The 21003-nt window shown below is 42.3% G+C and overlaps 1 protein-coding gene across 5 annotated transcripts; it reads left to right on the forward strand.

Moving 5' to 3' along the window:
* Positions 1-283: 283 nt before the first annotated feature.
* acsf3 (acyl-CoA synthetase family member 3) lies at positions 284-20313 on the forward strand. 5 transcript variants are annotated; one of them, XM_057025649.1, is made up of 11 exons: positions 317-362; positions 806-841; positions 1085-1875; positions 2156-2311; positions 4992-5146; positions 5305-5450; positions 8461-8558; positions 9088-9214; positions 17450-17584; positions 17861-17972; positions 19761-20313. In XM_057025649.1, exons 3-11 carry the CDS (start codon positions 1159-1161, stop codon positions 19873-19875), a joined length of 1761 nt encoding a protein of 586 aa, XP_056881629.1. In that variant the 5' UTR covers positions 317-362; positions 806-841; positions 1085-1158; the 3' UTR covers positions 19876-20313. The 5 variants fall into 5 exon arrangements, with proteins under 5 accessions (XP_056881626.1, XP_056881631.1, XP_056881627.1 ...); XM_057025650.1 differs by lacking the exon at positions 317-362 and adding an exon at positions 365-449; XM_057025646.1 differs by lacking the exon at positions 806-841 and having other exon boundaries at positions 284-362.
* The last annotated feature ends 690 nt before the right edge of the window (positions 20314-21003 follow it).

Genomic DNA, 21003 nt, shown 5'->3' on the forward strand with positions numbered 1-21003 from the left:
AATGTTTGAATATTGAAATGTTATATACATTTTAAAATTAGAATTTAATCTTAATCTGATTTCCTTAAAAGTGAATATAGAGAAACAGAAAAGGTTAGGAAATATTTTAAAACAGTAAATTAAGTCAGCATAAATTAATATAGTTTGTATTTATCAAATGTATGCGATTACCACGAACTCTTTATTTGAATAGTTTAAAATACTATGTATTGAGGGAACTTTACAACCTCTAGCCTCATTCAACAGAGGAGTTTAGGTTAGTTTGTATTCCTACGCGGACGGAACCATATTCGCATCCTTTTTTCATACCGGAAGAGTAACAGTGTTGCACCGACCTTCACAACAAGACATGTCAGTTTAAGGTAAAGTGAAATTGAATACACATGTTCTAAATCACAACAACGCAGTGACAAGCTGACTAAAAACGCCTTTTTTGTCTTCTCTTTAAAGTAAGAGTTTACGGTTTATTTTGGTTGAATTGCGATCTGTGTGATGGTCGTTTAAAATTCCATTTAGCTTAATAAATGTCAAAAATTGAATGGTACGCTATCTCACAGTGAAATTAATAGATTGAATGGTGACTGCACCGGACAACGTTGCTTGGATCTAAGAACTATGAAGTAAACTTATAATTTAGCGATGTTTGTGGCGTCTGAATTGAGAGCTTTTAATTACTTTTAAATTATTGTTTGCACTTTGGTAATTTCACTATTAAAATATACCACACAACCGTAAAGTTGTAAGGATCTTTAGAGATTTCTGCAGGTGTGCTTCTTAAAATGGATTTGTCATGTCTTTAACACAGGAGCAAGTTTTGCAGAAAATCTGGGTTAAAGTGGAGGTTTGTAATGTAACAGTTGCGTAGAATAGCAATGATGCCCTTTTTGTCCTTTTTCATGGCTAAAGATCCCAATATCTTTGCCACAGCTCCTGCCTTTGAATTCCATTACAAATGAATGAAATAATACATTTTTCATTTTACAAAATAAATGATGTATAGCATAATATGTACAATCATTTCAATATCATTCTAATATGCTCTAAATTGTCCTTTTTGTGTTTGTTTACATTCACCTGATGACAGGACACAATCATCTGATGTAATGGATGGAGGAATCATGATAGTCCAACTCCTAAAAGTCTGAATAGCTGGAAAAGATGGTCTCGGGAGGCATTCCTAGCATCTTCCACCCACTAAAATGGTCATCACTTGGGTGGAATTCCTTTCCCCATTCATTTTTTTACAACCTCACTCCAAAGAAGCATGTCCTGGAAAATATACTTAACAGAAGAATTCATAGATTGACTGCACCATCATCTAGGATAAACCAGAGGCCAGTCTTTACCAGAAGTCCTGGATTTGAAGACAGACTTGCCATCATAGACAGTGGTGGAAGCCACACCTATAAGCATTTGTACTACACCAGCTTGGGACTTGCCGAAAGAATCAGTGCGGCTCTCAACACAGACTTTGGCGGTTTGGAAGGGAAGAGAGTCTGCTTCTTGTGTGCTAATGATGCTTCTTACACTGTGGCACAGTGGGCAACTTGGATGAGTGGTGGGACAGCGGTGCCCCTGTATCAGAAACATCCTCATGCTGAACTCGAGTATATCATCTCCGATTCACAGACTTCCCTGCTAGTTGCAGGGCATCCTCATTTTGACACCCTCCAGCCACTGGCTCAGAGGCTGGGGTTACCATGCTTGAAACTTCCTCCTACTTCTGATATGGGTACGTTACATGGGGCGGACTCAGAAGAGAAAAAAAACGCCATTTCAGACTGGGCAGATCGACCAGCAATGATCATTTATACTAGTGGTACTACAGGACGGCCTAAAGGAGTTCTTCATACACACGGAAGCATCCAAGCTATGGTAAATATACACTGGGTCAAAACTGTACTCTAATCCCAACATATATAGCCCAATAGTTTGGAAGTTTATCAACACAAACACAAATTAGTTCGTTATTGAGAATGGTACAGTTGGTGCGAATAGACCTCAAAGCAACAACCAAGTAAAATAAGAAAAGTTGCTTGTTAAAATAAATATAGATATATAAGTCTGCAAACATGTATTTTACTGAGATTCTTGAGATACGTTAGACTAGGATTTGCTCATTTCTGCTCTTTGCTCTTTCTCTCTCATCCTTCAGGTCAAGTCTCTGGTTTCTGAGTGGTCGTGGTCCAGCGATGACGTCATCCTCCACACTTTGCCACTCCACCATGTTCACGGCATTGTCAACAAGCTGCTGTGTCCACTCTGGGTGGGTGCCACCTGCATCATGCTGCCAAACTTCCATCCTCAGAAGGTCTGTCTTTCATTGACACCAATGGACATTTGTAGGGTGCAGATAAAGGCGAGGAGGTGACTGAGGAACAAATCAGTGACCGTAGAGTTTCGACACTCTTTCACATCTAATAATCGTTAGTAAGGTGTGATGCGTGGCTGAAGTATAGACCTTCCCATTTTTCTACAACTGTCTGCTTTTCTTTGTCCACGTTTCCCATTATTCTTCATCTTTCTTTCTCCTTCACCTCTCTTTGTATCAGCGCTCGCCTCCTCATCCCTCCCCCCTTTCTGACTGTCAAACTAAGTGTTTGGGGTTTAGTGATAAATTGCCCTGTGTGGCTTTGTATCTGACCAATGCCGACTCACGGCAGGAGCTTAAGCAGCGGATCAATCGATGAGCTGACATTGAAGAATGATAGTACTTGTTTGGCTCAGACAAGGGAGGGGGCCAAGATGAGGTTCTAAGTGTGTTTGTGTGGATGTGGCTTTGAAAACAGAAAGTAGCATAAGTGCAAATGTCTCCGTGTGTGCGTGCGCATGTGTGTCTGGGGGTGGTGGGGCCGTCGCTGGCTTTGGTGGATAGAAAGAAAAGGTCTTCAAAGGAGACAGTATCTGTCGTCATGCATATTGTAACACGGTTAGCCGTAGCTATCAGTATTCAGCTGTTATACCTGACCTTGTGCACTGAACCACAAACCCTCTCCTCTCATGCACTGAAAAAACCCTTTATTCTCCTCCTGAAGTTACAGTACATTGATGAAGTGATCAATATTCTGTCTCTTCTATCCCTTAAGATCTCTGAAGGGTAGCCTAGGCAGCAAAGGCTGCCATTGATTTCTTTTTTTCCCCTGATTTCGCCCAAAGATACTGACAAAACAAAAAAATTCATTGCGGGAATTGTGATTCAGTAAATGGTAGAAGTCTATCTGTAGTGTGTTTGTGAAGCCGTCGGTGGGTGCAGCTCAGGGTGAGTTTGTGTATTTAAAACACCATTTTCTACTCTACAAAAATAAATGTATTCAGTCAAGGAAAGTCAAATTTACCAGCATTTAACGATGTACAAACATTAAGATTTGGGTTTGTTAACGATCACCGAATTTGCTTCTGACATGGTATTTCTTTTTATTTTACCATCTATTTTTCACAGTGTGTATAGTTCCAAACATATATCATAACAAGCATCCTGGGTTTCAAGAAGGAATTTAGCTCTACTTTAGACTTTGTGAGGACCAGAGGAGAATTGATTATTTCATACAAAATAAATTCAGTTACATGTTGGCCTGATATTTATTTTTATTCTCCACAATCTAAAGAACAGTTTGTGATAGGCTAGCAAATAAAACAAAATATTAGTGGAAAAAATAATTTCAATTTTTCCAATTTTGGTTTCAGTCCGTTGTGTTAGAGTTCTGTTGTTGAGCAGAGGTTTTTGATTAAGATGCAAGACATGGCTCTGGGTTCACACAACGTTCTGTCCCCTGGCTGTTGGCCGGCTCTTTGACAGACATAAATTGCCTTCTTCTCCCTCCAAACTGGACTTGGAGGAAGCGCTCCACTGCACTTGATGGACACTGCCCAGAAGGGTCAGGGTTTGCTCAGTTAATAATCATTCTCAATGCGCAAAGTTTTCATCTGTATGTGCAGTAAACATTTGAGCACATACAATATTACACATTTTAGGTGGCTGGATGGCCAGAAATGTTGTAACAGACTGTTGACAACTCTCATTTCTCTGATACTACCTTTCAGTGTTCCTGGGGAGAAGCTGTTATATAAGCATATGACAGGAAAACTAAAAGAAGGAACAGATAAAAAGTTACATTTGTTGGCATTTTAAGAAGGATGCATTGGTGCTGAATATGTGGGGGCTCAGGGGAAAGACCATCTTGTTCGAGTCTGCTGGGTAGCCAAGCTGAAAATCACAAAATGGGGAGTGAAGGTAAGTGAATGTGAGATGGGGAGGGGATGAGAAAAAAGAAGATGGGAAGACATAAGAGGAGGCCTGAAATTAGAGAATGAGAAGAGGGTAGCAAAAAGGTAAGGAGATGTAGGCTATAGGGAAGGTTGGTCTTCGTTCACTCTATAGGTGAATGTTGATGTGATTTAAGTAACACTTTTAGGTATTTCTATAAACATTTACTCAATGTGTATTTAATTTCCCTTTTACACACTGAAATGCACATCATTACTGAAATAGGCTCCCATTATTGTTGCTGATATTTCCTTAAAGTATTAACAAAAAGATGTCCAAAAAGCAATTTTAAAAACAGGAATCAGCTGCTGGGCCAGAGCAGCTTTCTGCTGGCACGCTTGCTTCTGCGATGGACAAGCGTGTCTTTTTGTAAATGTCAAAAAAGGATATTCGTCAAAAATAGCTGCAGTGCAAACGGCATTTTACCTGCCCTGTAGCAGAGTGCTGTTTTCCTCCCGCTGACCTTTACAATTCTTCTTTTTTTCCCCCCTTTTCTGCCTCGCTTTTGTGTTGACAGGTTTAATATGAGGTTAGCAGGAGCTTAGATTACATTTACATCAAATAAAACAATAATTCAACTATGCATGTCTGAATGAACGGGAACGAATTTGCCTCGCATTAACCTGGCTGTGTAGTAGAGCCCTTTCCTTTTTATTATCTTCTTTGGCCTTTTTTCCTCTCATTTTTATGCTGTCTCATCTCCCTGTGTACACCCCTTGTATTCCAGGTGTGGGAGATGCTGTTAAGCTCCAGGGCTCCCCTGGTTAACGTCTTCATGGCCGTGCCAACCATTTACTCAAAGCTAATTCAGTACTACGATCAGCACTTTACGCAGCCTCGTGTCAGGGACTTTGTGAGAGGAGTCTGCAAAGAAAGAATCAGGTATTGGATATTGCCTTTATTTATATATTTTTGCAGAGATCTTTTTTTTCCTGGAATGTCTCCTGTAGGTGTTTAATGCGAGGTTCTTTATAGCATAACGGGAGATATTATTATTTAAAGCAGGAGTACTTTCTCTGGTGTTGCCGTTCTTCCTCCAGACTGATGGTTTCGGGCTCGGCTGCTCTCCCTCTTCCCACACTGCTGCGCTGGGAGGAGATTACTGGTCACACGCTGCTGGAACGTTACGGCATGACTGAGATTGGTATGGCGCTTTCCAACCCTCTTAAGGGCCCACGCATCCCAGGTACAGAAGTTTGACTGGCTGCATACGTGTAATTCATATAACCACCAACACACTTTTGTATTGGGGGGGGGCACATACAGTACAATAGAAGTAAACTTAAATGATGCTCGGGCCAGGTGTTTTTTTTAAGAGTTGATAACAATAATGTCAATCAAGCAGAGAAATGGTCCTAAAGCAGCACAATGCCCCAAATTTTAAAAATCTTTTAGGCTGCCTGTAGGATACAAACCACCTGCAAGATTATTGGCAGGAAAACAAGCTAGAACAAAAGTTGTTTTCAGAGAGAAGTTAGACATCTGATAATTAGCAGCTGCTCAAGCCTGGAAAGCTTTTCACTAACAAAGCAAACAGAGGCATGATTTCTTCATGCAGTCTAAACTGTATGAACAATAAATGACAGCCAAGAATGCAGGTGCACCACAAGTTTGAGATTTCTTTTGTTTATTCTTCAGAAGGGAGAGAAAAAAATCTTTTGTTTGTTGCTTATAAAGCCCTTTCAGAATCTTCAATGTGTTGATTTCCCAGCCGTCAAACATGCTGCAGGACTGTCCGTATCTAGGAAACGTGGATGTGAGTTAACTGCCGTGAACAGACAGTTTCAGACGGATGAACGGCCATTAAAAATGAAAATGCGTTTAGCAGAAACATGTCTTTACAAGAGTAAAAGCTTCAGATCTTCACCACACCCACAGCAACTTAAATAAGTATGGGATTGTTCTGCTGAAAAGCAGGACGAGATCTAAAAAATGAGGTCAGATTAATGGCGTGTTTTGTTTTCATCTGCCTTCTTCTCCCACCCTGTCCCGTTCCGCGTTCTCCAGTTTCTTCTTCCTCCTGTTCCCCAGCCAAATCTTTTACTTTACAAGCAAGGCTAATTAGCTTGCGCGCGTATTGAGTAATCCTCTGTATGCTTGTTTTGTTGTTGTTTGTGTTTGTTTGTCTGTCTGTGGGGTTATGGTTTTGCATGTAGCGAGCAGGCTGCGTTTGATTCCTCTCCAGTGAATATTAAGAAAGGCTTCAAGAGGTCTATTGATGTTTCCACTGCTGTACAGACTTCAAAATGTGTGCTTGGTTTTGTGCGTGTCTGTGTGTGCTTGTGTGCGTGCGTGCACGCGCAGGCAGGTAAATGCAATTCGTGTCTGAGTCTGGATGCGCCCGTCTTTCTTTAAGTAGGTTAAAAAGGATCAATAGCACTGTAGTAAAACACTGAGAAGAGGAGGAATGTGCTGCTTTTCCCTTCTCTTTCTTCTAATCACCCTTTTTTGAAAGAGTGTGGCAGCTTTGCCTCACAAAAGTCGGCTTTTTATATCTATCTTGACAGCACTTTTATTCTCTGATGTTCAGATCATTAATTGGTTTTCAAGCATAACAGATCAACAGCAGTGTGGCTTTCTGGGTCATTGAGATGTATATATAGTGCATGTGAGATTAGTTTAACCTAATTCAGTCTGCAGCATTATTTTCAGCCTTTGTTGTGTGTTTCATCCTTTTGTTCCTTTGGTCCAAATTTTAGCTTCTTTTTATATTGGTGGGCAACGGGACATCCTTGACCTCCGTCTGCTAAAGCTTCATGTCACCTTATGTCAAGCATATGAACTGTTTGATGCTGGTCTTCCTCGGATCTTCCCCCATCCTGCACATCGCAGGCTCCTAAAAAACGGCTGTCAATCTCGTCGAATCATAGGAGTCCAACTGCTGCATGTTTCAGGATTTCTACACCTCCCGGTGCCAGAGGGGGAAAAATGATGACAGAGGAGGAAATCAGAGTTGAGAAATTCCCTGAAATTCACCTTAAATTAACTTTGGAGACTTTTCATTTTAGAGGGAAGGACAGCGTGAAGATTTTTTTTTATCTCATACACTTTTTCACTCTTATGATGTCGTTCCTCCTTTAAAGTCCGCGGTATTCTTTCTAGAATTCAACCATTATTTTATTTTTCTGACAGACGTGACAAAGGATCCTTTATAGAATATTTTACATCCAGATCAGGATACATTTAAAGTCTTCTGAATCACACAGGTTTGTCTTCCATACTTGTCATATTTTGACCATCCACAGTCGAAGAGTTGAGTTACTTTTGTAATCTGTTAGTTTTGCTTTCTGGAATGTGAGCAACAAATGGGCTGACAGACATTTCCCATCAGTCCCAAAGCGAGGTGGATCAATATGAACTGAGAGAACCAGTCTTTAATCAGGACTTGGCCTTCCCTTTTATTCAGAGCCCAGTGGCCTGTGAAATGATATAATAGCTTTAAGTCAGGCTTGCACACATGCAGAATATAACTCCTCTTCAGATCCCATGTGCACGCTTTGATATAATTACTTAACTTGGGACGTCACACATGGATACACAAAGATGACCGCAGGTGAGGTCAGCCCCTGTGGGAATTTTAAATTGACCTTTTGTTTGCACATTTCTCATTAAAAGCTCCTCTTCAAAAATACCTTCAGTTTTTTGGGTTTTTTTTATCATTTGTCGGTTCCTCCTCGCCACCTTCACACAACTGTGCTGCAGAAAGAGACCCTTATCAGTTACTCAGCAGTATTTAGGCCTAAATGACTGAGCTGACAGCTCTGTTTTCCTTCAGAAAACAAAACAAAAGTGAGACATTAATTTAGTGCATTTTGTCATGTTATGGGTTTTATGTTGACTCAATGCTGCAGTTGAGCATATTTTGTAGGACTCAGTCACCACGTCTGAGAGAACCAGATATTTTAGAGTGTAGTCCCATCCTGGAACTACTTGATGCTGGATAATTTAGCTGCATTAGACGCTCTCCTGTAGATCCCCATTATTGACCAAGGAAGATCCTCACTGATATGAAAAAGTCTCAGTCTGGTTTTATAAGCAAACCATTTATGTCCTCATCATCAATCATTGGCAGGTGTCTGTAATGCAGAAATGAAATCTTCATCATTAGAAATGTGGTTGCACAGCTCAGACCAAATGATCCAACATGCTGCTGCTTTCAATTAAGCGTGTTTCTTTTGTGGATTCTGTTTTGACAGGATCTGTGGGATCCCCACTTCCGAGTGTGGAAGTTCGGATTGTCATGAATAACACAAACCACACTATAATTGCAGAGGGTAACCAGAAACAAACACGGGTAAGCAATACATTTCAATCTATTTTCTTCTACAGGCAGACTAAAATATAAGGTTTTGAGTTGTGTCATTAATTCAGAGTCATGGGATAAAGCATAAATCATTTATCAGGTCAACACTGTCCAAACAAATATTTTACTATAAAGGGTAACATGGTAATGGATTTTTAATCCTGTCCTATTCGACTCCCACAAAAAAAGCCATCAATCACGCACATTTTTTTTGCCAACCCTCATGACTTAATGAAAAAAATGTTTGTAAAAATGTGTCAGGCTCAGTAGAACGGCGGTTCCCTCCCACAACAACAATTTTATTGACTGATTTTCAGCAAAGTTGTCAAAAATTTGCACCTTTGATTAATCGGCGCAAGCAAGTTATACATAGTCGCTGCGCCTTCACCCCTAAAATAACTCTGACACAGGTGATATTCATACCCAAACCTATTTTACACACATTCGGTTTATACTGCTGCTCAGCAACAGAGAGATTCTTATTCCACTAGTACTCTTTTGGTCTTCCTTTTTATTCCAGGTCCATCCAGGTCTGGAGGGGAAAGAGGGAGAGCTCCTGGTTCGAGGCCCTTCGGTCTTTAAGGAGTACTGGAACAAACCTCAAGAGACCGAGCAGGCTTTCACTGATGACGGCTGGTTCAAAACAGGTCTCATCCTCCCATCTTATCTCAGACATCAGCACCGTACACGCACGCACGCATTTCACACGCAATCCTTCGGAGGCAGTTCTGCACCTTATTGCATGTTCATGAGTGGTGCTGTCAGAGGGCTTCTCAGGAGGGTTAGGGTGTAAGATGTTTTCTTTTTTTCCTGTAATCTTTGCTGCGCTGCACTTTCAGAACCATGCTTTAAACATTTAAGAGCCAGGATTACAGTCCACACAAAAAGTGTGTACTGTGTACGTTTGTGCATTATGGAGGACGATGAGGGAGTGATAAATGGACTATATGCGTTTTTGGTGCTGCGGGGCATTTTTCCTTCTAAGTGGTTGTGACTGCTCTGGGTCTGGAGAAGCCAAGTATTGCCTTGTTGCACCTCAGCGTGTGCGTGCCTGTGTGTGCGTGTAAGCACACAGGAAGGCTGTCATCACAGACTTTTTCCCCTGCAGCTCAGAAACTCTCTTTTTGCTCCAAAACCAGCCAAGCCACTGGTTATGAGCAGTTACTTTATCAAAAAGGGCAGTGAGAAGCAGGGAGAATGCAATTAGAGCTTTTTATTGTTTATAGAAAGCAAGAAATAAGAGCCTGAAGCCAGAAAAGTGCTGGGACTATTGACCAGAGAATATAGCAGTAGATTCTAGACAGAATGAACAACAGGGCATGGCACGTATGGCTGCTCAGAGGAGACAAGGTCAGTATAGGAAAGTTGGGGATGATGGGGGGAGCTTGAGGGAGATGGTGGGTGAAAAGAAGCAGAGGGGAGCAAGTGATGGAGAGCAAAGCAGGGCAGAGTGTGTTTAATTGGCTTTGCAGGCTGGAAGGACAGAGATCCAGAGCACAGCACGGTGCTGTCACACTCCATTACAGCCAGTGGTCACATAATGAGAGCCCGTGCAATCAGGTCCCCACAGATCAATCCTTCAAGACACACACATGCACACACGCATACACACTGCAGGCAGCAATCAAATTCCTTGCTCACTCACCTGCCTGTTCCTTGGTTCCAACTTAACCCGCATCACAGGTGCAACAGTTTTTTCTGTGGGTTCTTAGTTCTGTTCAGACAGCAGAGACGAAAGCTGAAATGATCTGAGAGACAAATATTCAGTCACCCAAAGAGCCAGACTTGTGCTGCGTTGGGGAAGTCGGATTATCGTGGTTACAGGTGCCTCAAGATCACTTTTGGTATCTTTGGAGGGAAAAAAAAAAAACACAACTGCAGAAAAAAATCGTTTTCTGTTTCAACCACAATTAAGTTAGTGGAAGTCGATTAAAGATTCCTCACAACAGATGGACACATGCAGGACACAAGTTACGCTCGTCCTCATGTCACCCTGCATCAGTCTTGGATTTGTTAGATGGAGACTTCGTTCTTAACCTTCTCACCTTCCTCCCTCCCCACATAAACTCTTACCACCTTCACTCCTCACACCTGCTCCCTGGTTCACGCTCTACCTTTTTCTCTCACCCTCTTGCCATCTATCCATCTTCGACCCACTTGGTCGGAAAAGATGACCTTTTAGGGATTTTTAATAAAGCTTGTGTGACTTTGCATATTAAGAAATGTTTCTTTTTCTTCTAACCTCACAGTGAGTAGTTAGCAGTTAGCAAATGAAGCTGGGTACCAACCGCATCACACAGGTGAGGGTTGCAACTTATGGACCACTCGACTAACCTGAAAAAATGAATCCTAATTCCGGATCGTTGCTGCAAAGCAACGCAGCCCACCCACAAAATAGTACGCCCCCTCGCAGGGGCTCCTACAGGCTGCAGCAGGTTTGCAGCTGCATTTCTTCAGCTGGAAATATCGCTTGAATCAGGGCGGAGGGGATAATGAATTGCTCCAAATATAAACCAGCTCCTGGAGGCGTCTGCTAAAAGAAATGTTGCATGATACGACAGGAAGAGGCTACTTGTGTAAACTGTATTTAACTGTGAGTTAACATTGTCACCCTCAAAAAACAGTTGAAAGTGAATTTTTAGTTTTGGTCTCAGTAATTTTAGCAGGAGTGTGGGTGAGAAACTGTCAGCTCGTCTTGTCTCTCGTCATTTTAAGGTGACCGAGGTGTGTCGTAGTATGTTATTTGGTACACAGATGCATGTAATTATAACAAGCCAGAGCCACAATTAGCTGGGAGAAAAGCTGAACTGAACTAGCGCAGGAGATTTTGTGTCTGGCAAACATACGAGCCTGGTGGTCCTTGTGGAATGACTGATGATGTTCTAAAATAAAGCATAAATGAATGTATGAAAAGTTAAATTAATAAAGACTTGTGGGGAAGAGAGGGAAGCTTGGGCATTAGTGAGTTTTCAAATTTTGCATTTCAGTGATGAATAATTGAGGCCTAGTTGTAGAAAGCAGCACTGGGGAAGCTGTGTTTTGGGGGTTGGCTATTAACCCTGCCATGTCTAAGGTGTAATGAATTAATTTTAAAGGAAGGGAAGAGCCATTCAGGACAGAAAGTGGTAGTTGGGGGGACTGGGCTGACGAGGCAGTGCACTACTTTACTCAGTGCAATGGACTGTAGAGCTTGCAACAGTATCCTATTTAAAACAGAAAATTAAAACATTAAAGTCAACTTTATGAAGATATCTCAGTTCACGTCCGTCGTAACCATATTATTTAAACAAGAATTTTAAATCTGTGCAACCTAAGATGGTCATTGCTGTACCCAAAGATGTGTGTCTGGGCTGGAAAATTGTGGCGACTTTAACTGTCTCTAATGTAGCCTGAAATATGACCAGATTGCAGCAAAAGGGGTCTTTTATGGTCACATTACATTACTAAGGACACAGGAAATGTTGCTCCTCTGAGGTGGTGGTGTGAAAGAGTCCATTTCATCAGTAATGTAGCTGTGTTGCCATGGCCACATGTTCAGAAAACATAGGACTTTGTTGTTGTTGATGAGACTTATGTTTGATTATGTTAACTTGCACAGTTGGAGGCAATCTACTGATTTATTCCAGTTATACATTGTGCTGAATGAAATTACCATTTTCAATGTAGTGAAGAAAAAATGGAATTTTTGCTTCTGTTTTTTGGGATTTGAAAGCGTCAGGATTGTGTGCATATAATAGTGGTCCTCACCTGCTTCCTGGTACACATTGTACACATTAGCTATACGCCAAGAAACCAGCTCACCTGCGTTGTCAAGGTAATAACAGATGACTGTTTGATTGGTTTATTGTGTGTTGAGCCCCAGACACAGTTCATTAAATTATTCAGTCTAACCCTCATGAACCATGCACCTGGTGCAGGTTCTTTTTTACCCTTGCACCTGCAACAGCTGAATTCATACATCAGAAGGAGTGTTTTTTTATTTATGTTTTGTATACTGTCAAAATATATACCATTATTTGTTTTTTCTTATTTTTATTTTAGTATAAGCTTACTTTAAACACTACTGGGAAAAGCCACAGAATTGTCAAATATTTCCAAGCTGCCCAATGCAAATAATGCAGCGTTATAGGTAATGAGGGAGACTGCTAGCTCTATTTAGTCATTTATTGTAAACAGCCAGGGCTTATTGTGTGGGCCTAATTTTAGTTTTGGTAAAGGTGAGCTTCAGGTCTCCACAGACGGACACACAGAAGTGTGTCTCATATCCTGCAGAGCCATTGTGAGTTATTTGTGCATAGCTTTTCTGCTCCCAGCTGCGTGCTCCTCCATCCCTCTGTGTGTGCCCAATGTCATATTTCCCCCCGAGTCACAGTGTGTCCTCCTAAATCCAATGTTGGAACTCCCTGTGGGATCCATCATCACCCCCCTGCTCCCCACAGATTTAGTTTTCTTTAATACCAGCCATTGTTGTAACATTTACAGTGAAGGCGTTATCTCATAAAGTAGAACCACAAGTATTAGGTTAAAAGCTGGGGTTAAAAAAAAAACTTTCCTTCTGTCACTCCTTGATTCTAGCATTGCTGGAGCCAATCACATCGGCATTGTGTTCAGACTTTATAATCATCCGCCATTTTAGAGTTTTAACTATCAGATTTGTGTGATTCAGTGCAGAGAGGAAGCATGCAAACTGCAGTTAAATAGTTTTATTTATGAACCTGGCAGATATCTGGCAGGCATCATTTCTCGAGTTTCAGCTTGTTATCAGCTTGTGGAGAGGTGACCCAGGGAGGATTATCATAAGTAACATTAACATAAAGCAATTCGAGCTTCTTTAATTGCGTTATATTAAGCAAATTAGATCACTCATCCAAGTGCAAAGTGCTTTCTTGTGTGATATTAATTAATAAAAAAAGGAGCTGCGACAAAAGTTAAGTATGATAAATAATCAGTCAGAGTTTAGATTTCAGCGCTCGGCCGTTATTTATCCTCATTAACTCTTCCATCTTGTCATCGGAGCTTTAATGTGGAACATCAATATTCATAATATGCTAAGTGTTTACAGTCACTCCGAGAAGACGGCTCACATTGAGACAGGTCTTATCTGTGTGTGGATAAAGCTCTTCTCTCCAGAGTGATGGAGGGCACTCAGCTTTAACCCTCCAGTGTGAGAACACTTCACCGACGCTCATGCACAGACCTGGATAAATGAAAGTCAAACCACTCTGGAGTTTCACTGTAATTGTCGGACCTGTTCACTTGCTTTTGAAAAAGTTTTTCTCTGTCCGCGAGGGCGGTGGAGAGACGTACAAAGCAGTTGGGGTTTTTTTTACTGGGAAGACAAATTCATTGTTTTAGATTGTGAAGGTTAGGCTCTAACGTTATTGTTGTAATTTAGCCTTTTGACTTCCTTTTTTCAAGGCAGCTGGTGGTTTTTCTGGTCTGTCAGGTGGGATCATTCTCACTCATACTTATACTCAATGTAAAAACATGTAAATGAAGAGTTTCAAACGGCTTTTTTAATTACTTAGACGCTTGCACTTGCAATGCTGGAACTAAGCCAGGGCAAATAGATTATCAGGATTATTATGCTTATTATTTAAATAAAGATTTTACTGTGTCTTTCACTGAAAACTATCATCACCATTATAAATCTGTTTGAGGAGCGAACCTTTCCTGGTAATTTAAAGCAACACATGGAGGTAAACATCTTCTGTTTTGCGTCCAACAGCTCGTAATTAACAGGCATTTCACAGCAACATCCATAGAATACCGGTTTCACAGCAACTTGTTGAGGCTTTGTAATATTAATCATCCACCAGGGAGACAGCAATTGCAGTTTTGGCCAAATCAAACACAAACCAACCAGAATGAGAGCATAATGTGCACTTGGACCTCTTTTCAATTTAGCACTCAAAGTGCACTCCAGCTCCCATCTCTAAAGACTAGTGCATGCGAATCCCAAAAACAAGTAAATGGTCCTTACAGCACTTCAAAGTCGGACTGGAATCAAATTCAATTTATATTTCAGAAACAAAAATAATGTTGGTTCTGGAATTCAAACTGGTTGTTTCATGTACAGTCCTGGTTTTTCCGAGGTGAAGGGAAGAGAGGGACTTATATTGTGCAGGCTGCAGAACCCAGTATGGTCTTATCTGTCTTGTTTGGTCTTAAATGTAGGCTCCAACCTTGACTAGGTGTTAAAGTGTGTTTGTGTTGTGTCTCGAGTCGCCTTTAGTACGGCGCTATTCCAGTTTGCACACTCTAATGTGTTTGATTTACCATGGAAACTACCCTGAAGAATTCCATTCTAAACAATAATACAGCGGCTCATATAAAAGACAGCAGGAGTGGATGCCTCTTCCTGGACTTCCGTGTAAACGAATACTCTAAAGCAGAAATTTCTCTTCAGGCCATTCTTTATTCATGCCCAGAATTGCTGTAGAATACAGAAATGTTGATGTCAGACAGCTCTCCACAGTGTCGCGTCTCTTTTAAGGAAATGGTGATTAGTGGCTCGACATACATTCGTGTTGATTATCAGAAATGTCGACCACGGTTGATCATTCAGGTTTTTTCTGGAACATGTTGGGAGCTTCGGCCTGCCCTCCACCCTCTAGTTCAAGTCTTGATGTGTTTTTATTCCTTCTTATTTCTTTTCCACACTGTGTGCCTTCACTTTTTTTAATGCCTCGGAATGAGATGAAAGCCCAGTGCAATTAGGCTTCTTATCGTTTTAATTAAGAAAGCCATTCGGCCATATCTGCCGTCGACGCCATAACGCATAATGGCAGAGTCTCTGATGCCTCTGGTGTGTGTGTGTGTGTGTGTGTGTGTGTGTGTGTGTGTGTGTGTGTGTGTGTGTGTGTGTGTGTGAGAGTGTGTGTGTGTGTGTGTGTGTGTGTGTGTGTGTGTGTGCGTGCATGTATGTTATGTGTGTCTTAGTAACACAGTTCCCAACAATCTCTCTGCAGCACTTCTTTCTTCTCTTTTTATCAGTCTGTGTTCTCCAATCACTATTCCCACTTGTGCCTCTCTGCAAACATGCTGTTCTATCCCTCTTTATTTCCTTCTCCTCAAACAGACAAGGTCAAAGAGTCCTGTCTAAGTACTTCAAACTCAATTCAACTCTTGTCTGAGTGCTTCTTTTGAGTCTCTTTATCAAGCATTGGCTTTTTCGTGTACTTAAACATTTGCAGCCAAAAGATTATTGTTTCTTTTTGTTGTTAATCTGTTTTCTGGTATTTGCATCTCTGTCAAAGATTCATTGCTAGTTTATTCTGTGCTTGGGGTGCATCGGGAGTTTATTGGTCCGTGCTCTCAGCGCTCTTTCACCTGGATTTTTGATGACGGAGCACCATCGCTGTGACCAAATTATTCACACACTTAATTTTATGTTTTGCCTTTCATCCCAGAACACAGCAACGATGCAACACTGTTACACCCGACCAAGACCAAGTAGCTCCCACCATGCCCCCCATGCACCCCCACCCCCACTCCTCCCTCGCCTGTTACTCTGGCCTATCAGTGCAGAGCAGTGGTCTGTGAAGAAATTCCCAATATCTAAATTTACACACTGTATCAATCTTGTTTAATAGACTGGAAAGCTTATAGCTGCCATGGCAAGCCGGCAGAGAGGGCAGCGGTGATAAATTGTCGGTGTGCAGGCGACAGCCGCCCGTGATGTATAATGAAATATTTATGATTTATCCCAGCTAATAAACTGAAATGAAGTGCGTGATGTATGGGAACAGATGGGCCCTCTATTGATGCTGAAGCTTAGAGGCAAGAGGGGAAGATGGGTGGAGTGAGGGGAACAGGAGATGAGATGAGAGATGCTCGACTACCAGTGAGGGTAAAAAATGGAGGGCACGGATGGGGGGGTACAGGTGTGTAGCAGTGGAACTAAGGAGGCTGAGAAACTGAAAAAAGGGAGGAGGTGGAGAATGGTAGTAGAGACAAGGCAGCCATTTCCATTTATTTTTCTGAATGTTCGCAGATATGCAGCGTTAAACCTGCAGAAAATGCCCGAGCAGGGCTGATTACCGCTGAATTTAGTGCAGCTGTAAAGACTCCAGGGCCTCAGTCCAATCCCTCTGGGGTTTTTTTGCTTTGTCAGTGCTTTATTGTATAATACTGATGAACTCTCCGTACCATTATTGGTAGATAAATGTATCGTCTTGTGTTTAAAACGTATAGAAGACTTATTGATTCTGAATGCCACACCGACCTTTTAGCATAAATCTGGTTCCAGTTCAGTAAATGGTTAAATGTCCAGAGTGGGTGGAGACAAACCGTCTCTGTCTTCACTTGTAGCTACAGCCAGTGTCTCAGACCTCTGCTGTATCCCCACTCCTCTCCTCTGATCCAAACTCCAGCATCAGTTTAACCCTCAGTCCCATATACAGCCCCTCCTCGGTCCCAGCTGTGAATGTGCCACCTGTAATGATCCAGAAGGACACCTTCCTGTCCCTGCTCTGCTCCTCTCTGCTCCGTCCTTTCTTTGTCCATTTTTCTCCCTCTCCATCTCTCTCTCCAGTCATCCATACTGACCCATTTCCTCCGCTCATCATCCCCAGGCCCAGCTGAGCCCCGCATCCCACATAGTGTGTCGGGCTCCCTACACCTATCCCCAAGACACATAGGTTTATGGGGGGCGGGTAGGTGTGGCTGTGGGTAAATTTGTATTTTCTTTGCCATAAAATGTCTGATCAATATATCTGGTACTTTTTAAATTATTACATTTACATACAAAGTGCTAGAGCCAGTAGCACGGTTGCGTCATCTCTTCTATTGAAAACAAGCAAATCTGTGAATACAGTAAACCATAAATATACAGAATTTAATTCATTCCTCACTTGTCCAACTGCTACTTTATGACGCAGGTGACACAGCGGTCTATAAGGATGGCGTCTACTGGATTTTAGGTCGCAGCAGTGTCGACATCATCAAAAGCGGCGGTTATAAGATCAGTGCCCTCGAGGTGGAGCGCCACCTGCTGGCTCATCCAGACATCATCGGTAAGGGTGTTGTAAAGTTCAGAGGTCACCTTTTTCTATAATGTTTTAATTCAACATTGGATTTCTAACTTTAATGAAGTTACATTTCAGGCAAACATCTCCGTAGCTCTAACTTAGTTTCACCAGCTGCTACCCAAAATAGAGCTCCATAACTAAATCTGGGAAGCTCGTCTGTTGGGAGAGTGGTAATGGTAAAAAGATGCCCCCTATCTTTCGGGAGGTATCACTGCACAACACAAATGATTAAATCTTCACATGCTTCCTGTCATCTTGCAGATGTGGCTGTAATCGGCGTCCCCGATGCTGTTTGGGGACAGAAAGTCACAGCAGTGGTGCAGATGAAGAAAGAGCAGACTATGACCCTGACGGAGCTAAAGAACTGGGCAAGGTAGTGTGACCTTTGGCTTAAAGTAGAACAATATCATATGACAAAATGAAACAATAAGATTCCATTTGAACTAAAGTTGGTTTTACTGTAGAGGTTTGTAGCTGAATGAAGCAATCTGCGTTGCTTTTTGTCTGAAATAAAACAATCTAGAACGCCGTGCTGAATTCACAAAAGGAGTGCTGACCTTGTCTCGGGTAAAAATGATTATGGCAAATCAAGAAGCCCATTGAGTCGTGTGGCAAACAAATGACAGCTCCTCGTGCAGACTCGGCAGCGCTGTGCGGCCCGCACATCCCTGGTGACCGACCCTGAAGTTTTCAGATCAATATGAAGGGATGTGATGGAGAGAGAGGCCAGAAATGGACTAATGAGGGAGCTGAGGAGTGGGAGGAGAGGACGGGCGTGAAGGATTACAGTTAAGCCATTATTTACAGCAGCAACTATTTATTGGCTCTTCCAACAAAATGTGTTCTCAGAATGATTCCTACCATTGTTCAAATTAAAATTAGGTTAAAGGTTATAGTTTACAGTGAGGACGTGAAGGGGCTTTTCTCCACTGAGGGGGTGTAACTTCCTACTTCTGTGTCCTGCATGATGGATTACGACTCCTGCCTTTGACCTCACTTAACTCACACTTGCAGATGCATAGAAAATCTATTTTTGTGAGGACACTCATTGATATATTGTTCTTCCTCACCACTTATTCTAAACGTCAGCATGGCGCCTAAATGCCAAATCCTAACATCACACCTGAAATAATGTTTTAAAACCCTCTTGAATGCTGTAAGGACCAGCAGGAGAGCCTTCGCAACATAGATTTATAGGCAGAATTCGCCTGCACAGACATAAGAAGACACACACTCTTACACACTGTGTTTGCACCCAGGGGTGCTGCCAGCAGACAGACAGAGCCTGCACACAGGCCGCTGCTGAGGCCACGGATGTAGGGGAAGGGAGTAGGAGATAAAATGAGACATAAACAAGTAGATGGATGCTCACTCTTCAGTGCCCTGGCTTCAGCTGTCAGTCTGAATCTCTGTCACCTCCTCTGCTCCTCACACTGTCTCCTACATGCACACACACAGTCCTCGTGCACACACTGCCCTGGAGAAATTGGTGACACGAGCAAGCCCCATTACGGGTACAGCGTATGCATGCACATACACTCACTCACACTTTACTCAGCGCGTCGTGGAGCAGCAAAGACGGAGACATCTGCTGAAAGGAGTGTTTCATGGCAGCAGAATGAGTCATTATGCTCGCTCGCGCCACGCAGGAACGAAAACAACACACACGCTCGGGCACAAACAAACAAACTAGGTTAGAAGATAATAGAAAAGGCTTAAGGCTCCAAGACTTGACGTAACAGCCGAGCGCACAGAATGGAAGGGGGGGGGAAACACTTTTAATTACCCTAGCCTTCTGTTTTTCATTTTATTAGGGTTTTTTTTCATCTCAGTGTGATTATATTGTTTTGTAAAAAGGGAATTGTCTGTGTCTAGAAGGCAAATAGTGGATATTAAGAAGGAGCGCTGCAGAATGTATGAAGGACATTTCCTTTCTTTATCTAGACTACCATGCCACAGGGCCAGGCTTTGTTTTGCAGTTGTTTCTCAGCCTTTGTTTTTTGTTTTTGTTGCGTGCGGCACGCGTGCACGTGCATATTCTTGTCCACGGGATCGCTGCTGTTTGTGTGTCCTTGTGCAGGCCTGAGCGGAGCTGATTCTCTTAATCTTCTTCTCTGCAGTGAAACAGGCTCCACTGTATTAACAGCAGTGTTTGTTACAGGGAGCACATGGCACCTTACAGCGTCCCCACAGGCCTGCTGCTGGTGGAGGAAATGCCACGGAATCCGATGGGCAAGGTCAACAAGAAGGACCTGCTGCGACATTTCTTCTCTTGACCGGACTGTTTTCATTCCACATCCAGGTTAGGAATAAAATCTGGAAGAGTGCTCCATCAAAAGGACAAATTAAGTGTAGTTTATAAGAGTTGGATCAAAAGTGGCTTTTACAATAGGAACTAATAAATCTGAACGTGATGCACAAATATCGTGAAGCGCTGATGTTATGCAACCTGATATGACCCATTTTGTTGAGCTTAAAATTGATGCAGTGTCCCAGTTACATATTACATCCTGCTTGGATTCTAAACTCATATACAGCCTGTAGGGCTTCTTTTTTTCTTTTTTTTTTAAAATGGCAACAAAAAACATAAACAAAGATGATTTTAAAGTCTCTTTTATTGGTATATTGTGGTCTTGACATTTTGTTCATTTAAAAGACGTGTAACTGAACATTGTAGTCTTTTTCTTCTAATAAACAACAATATTTCAGCAGTAGTTCCATGTGCGATGACAGCCCCCCCCCCGCCCCGACACACACACACACTTCTCACCTCTCATCCTTGCTCTGCGGGACAGGATGGGAGAAAAAAAGGGATGAGATTTAGAAAAAGTGGGAATAGAGATGATAAAAGAGCAAAATATTTTTTTAACTGACAAGATTTGGAGAGGAAGAGTAAGGTGGAGGCATTAATATATAACTAAACACTTATGAAGAACAACTAAAAAGCCAAAGACACACAGGAGCAACACAGTCCAACATCCACACACACACACACACACACACATATATCCACGTCCACCCGCAGTCACCAGAGACCTGATTAAGAGAGCAGAACTATCGATCTGTGGGCTGGCAGGCCAGGATGGATGAGCAGCCAGAGCGGCAGGAGCACCAGAGGACAGCTTCAGTGCCCCCCCAAATCACCACATTGCCCCCCCAAATCCCCACACCAGAAGTTGGAGTTGACCAGTGGTTGCAAGACTGGGCCTACCTCGCCGAGGCTGCATCCCACAGCAGGGGGTCAAAAGTAGGACTGTGGAGGGCAGAGGTTGTGTCCAGTAATAGATATTCTACTGCAGGTGGGGGGGGGACTAGTTTCCACTATCTTCCTGGTGCACACCAGTAGGTTGGTGGCTATTCCCTGCACTGCTCCTGGAGTGCTCCTCTCCTTGAACTACATTCAC

Source organism: Takifugu flavidus, chromosome 2, assembly GCF_003711565.1.
Source record: "Takifugu flavidus isolate HTHZ2018 chromosome 2, ASM371156v2, whole genome shotgun sequence".
Lineage (NCBI taxonomy): Eukaryota > Metazoa > Chordata > Actinopteri > Tetraodontiformes > Tetraodontidae > Takifugu > Takifugu flavidus.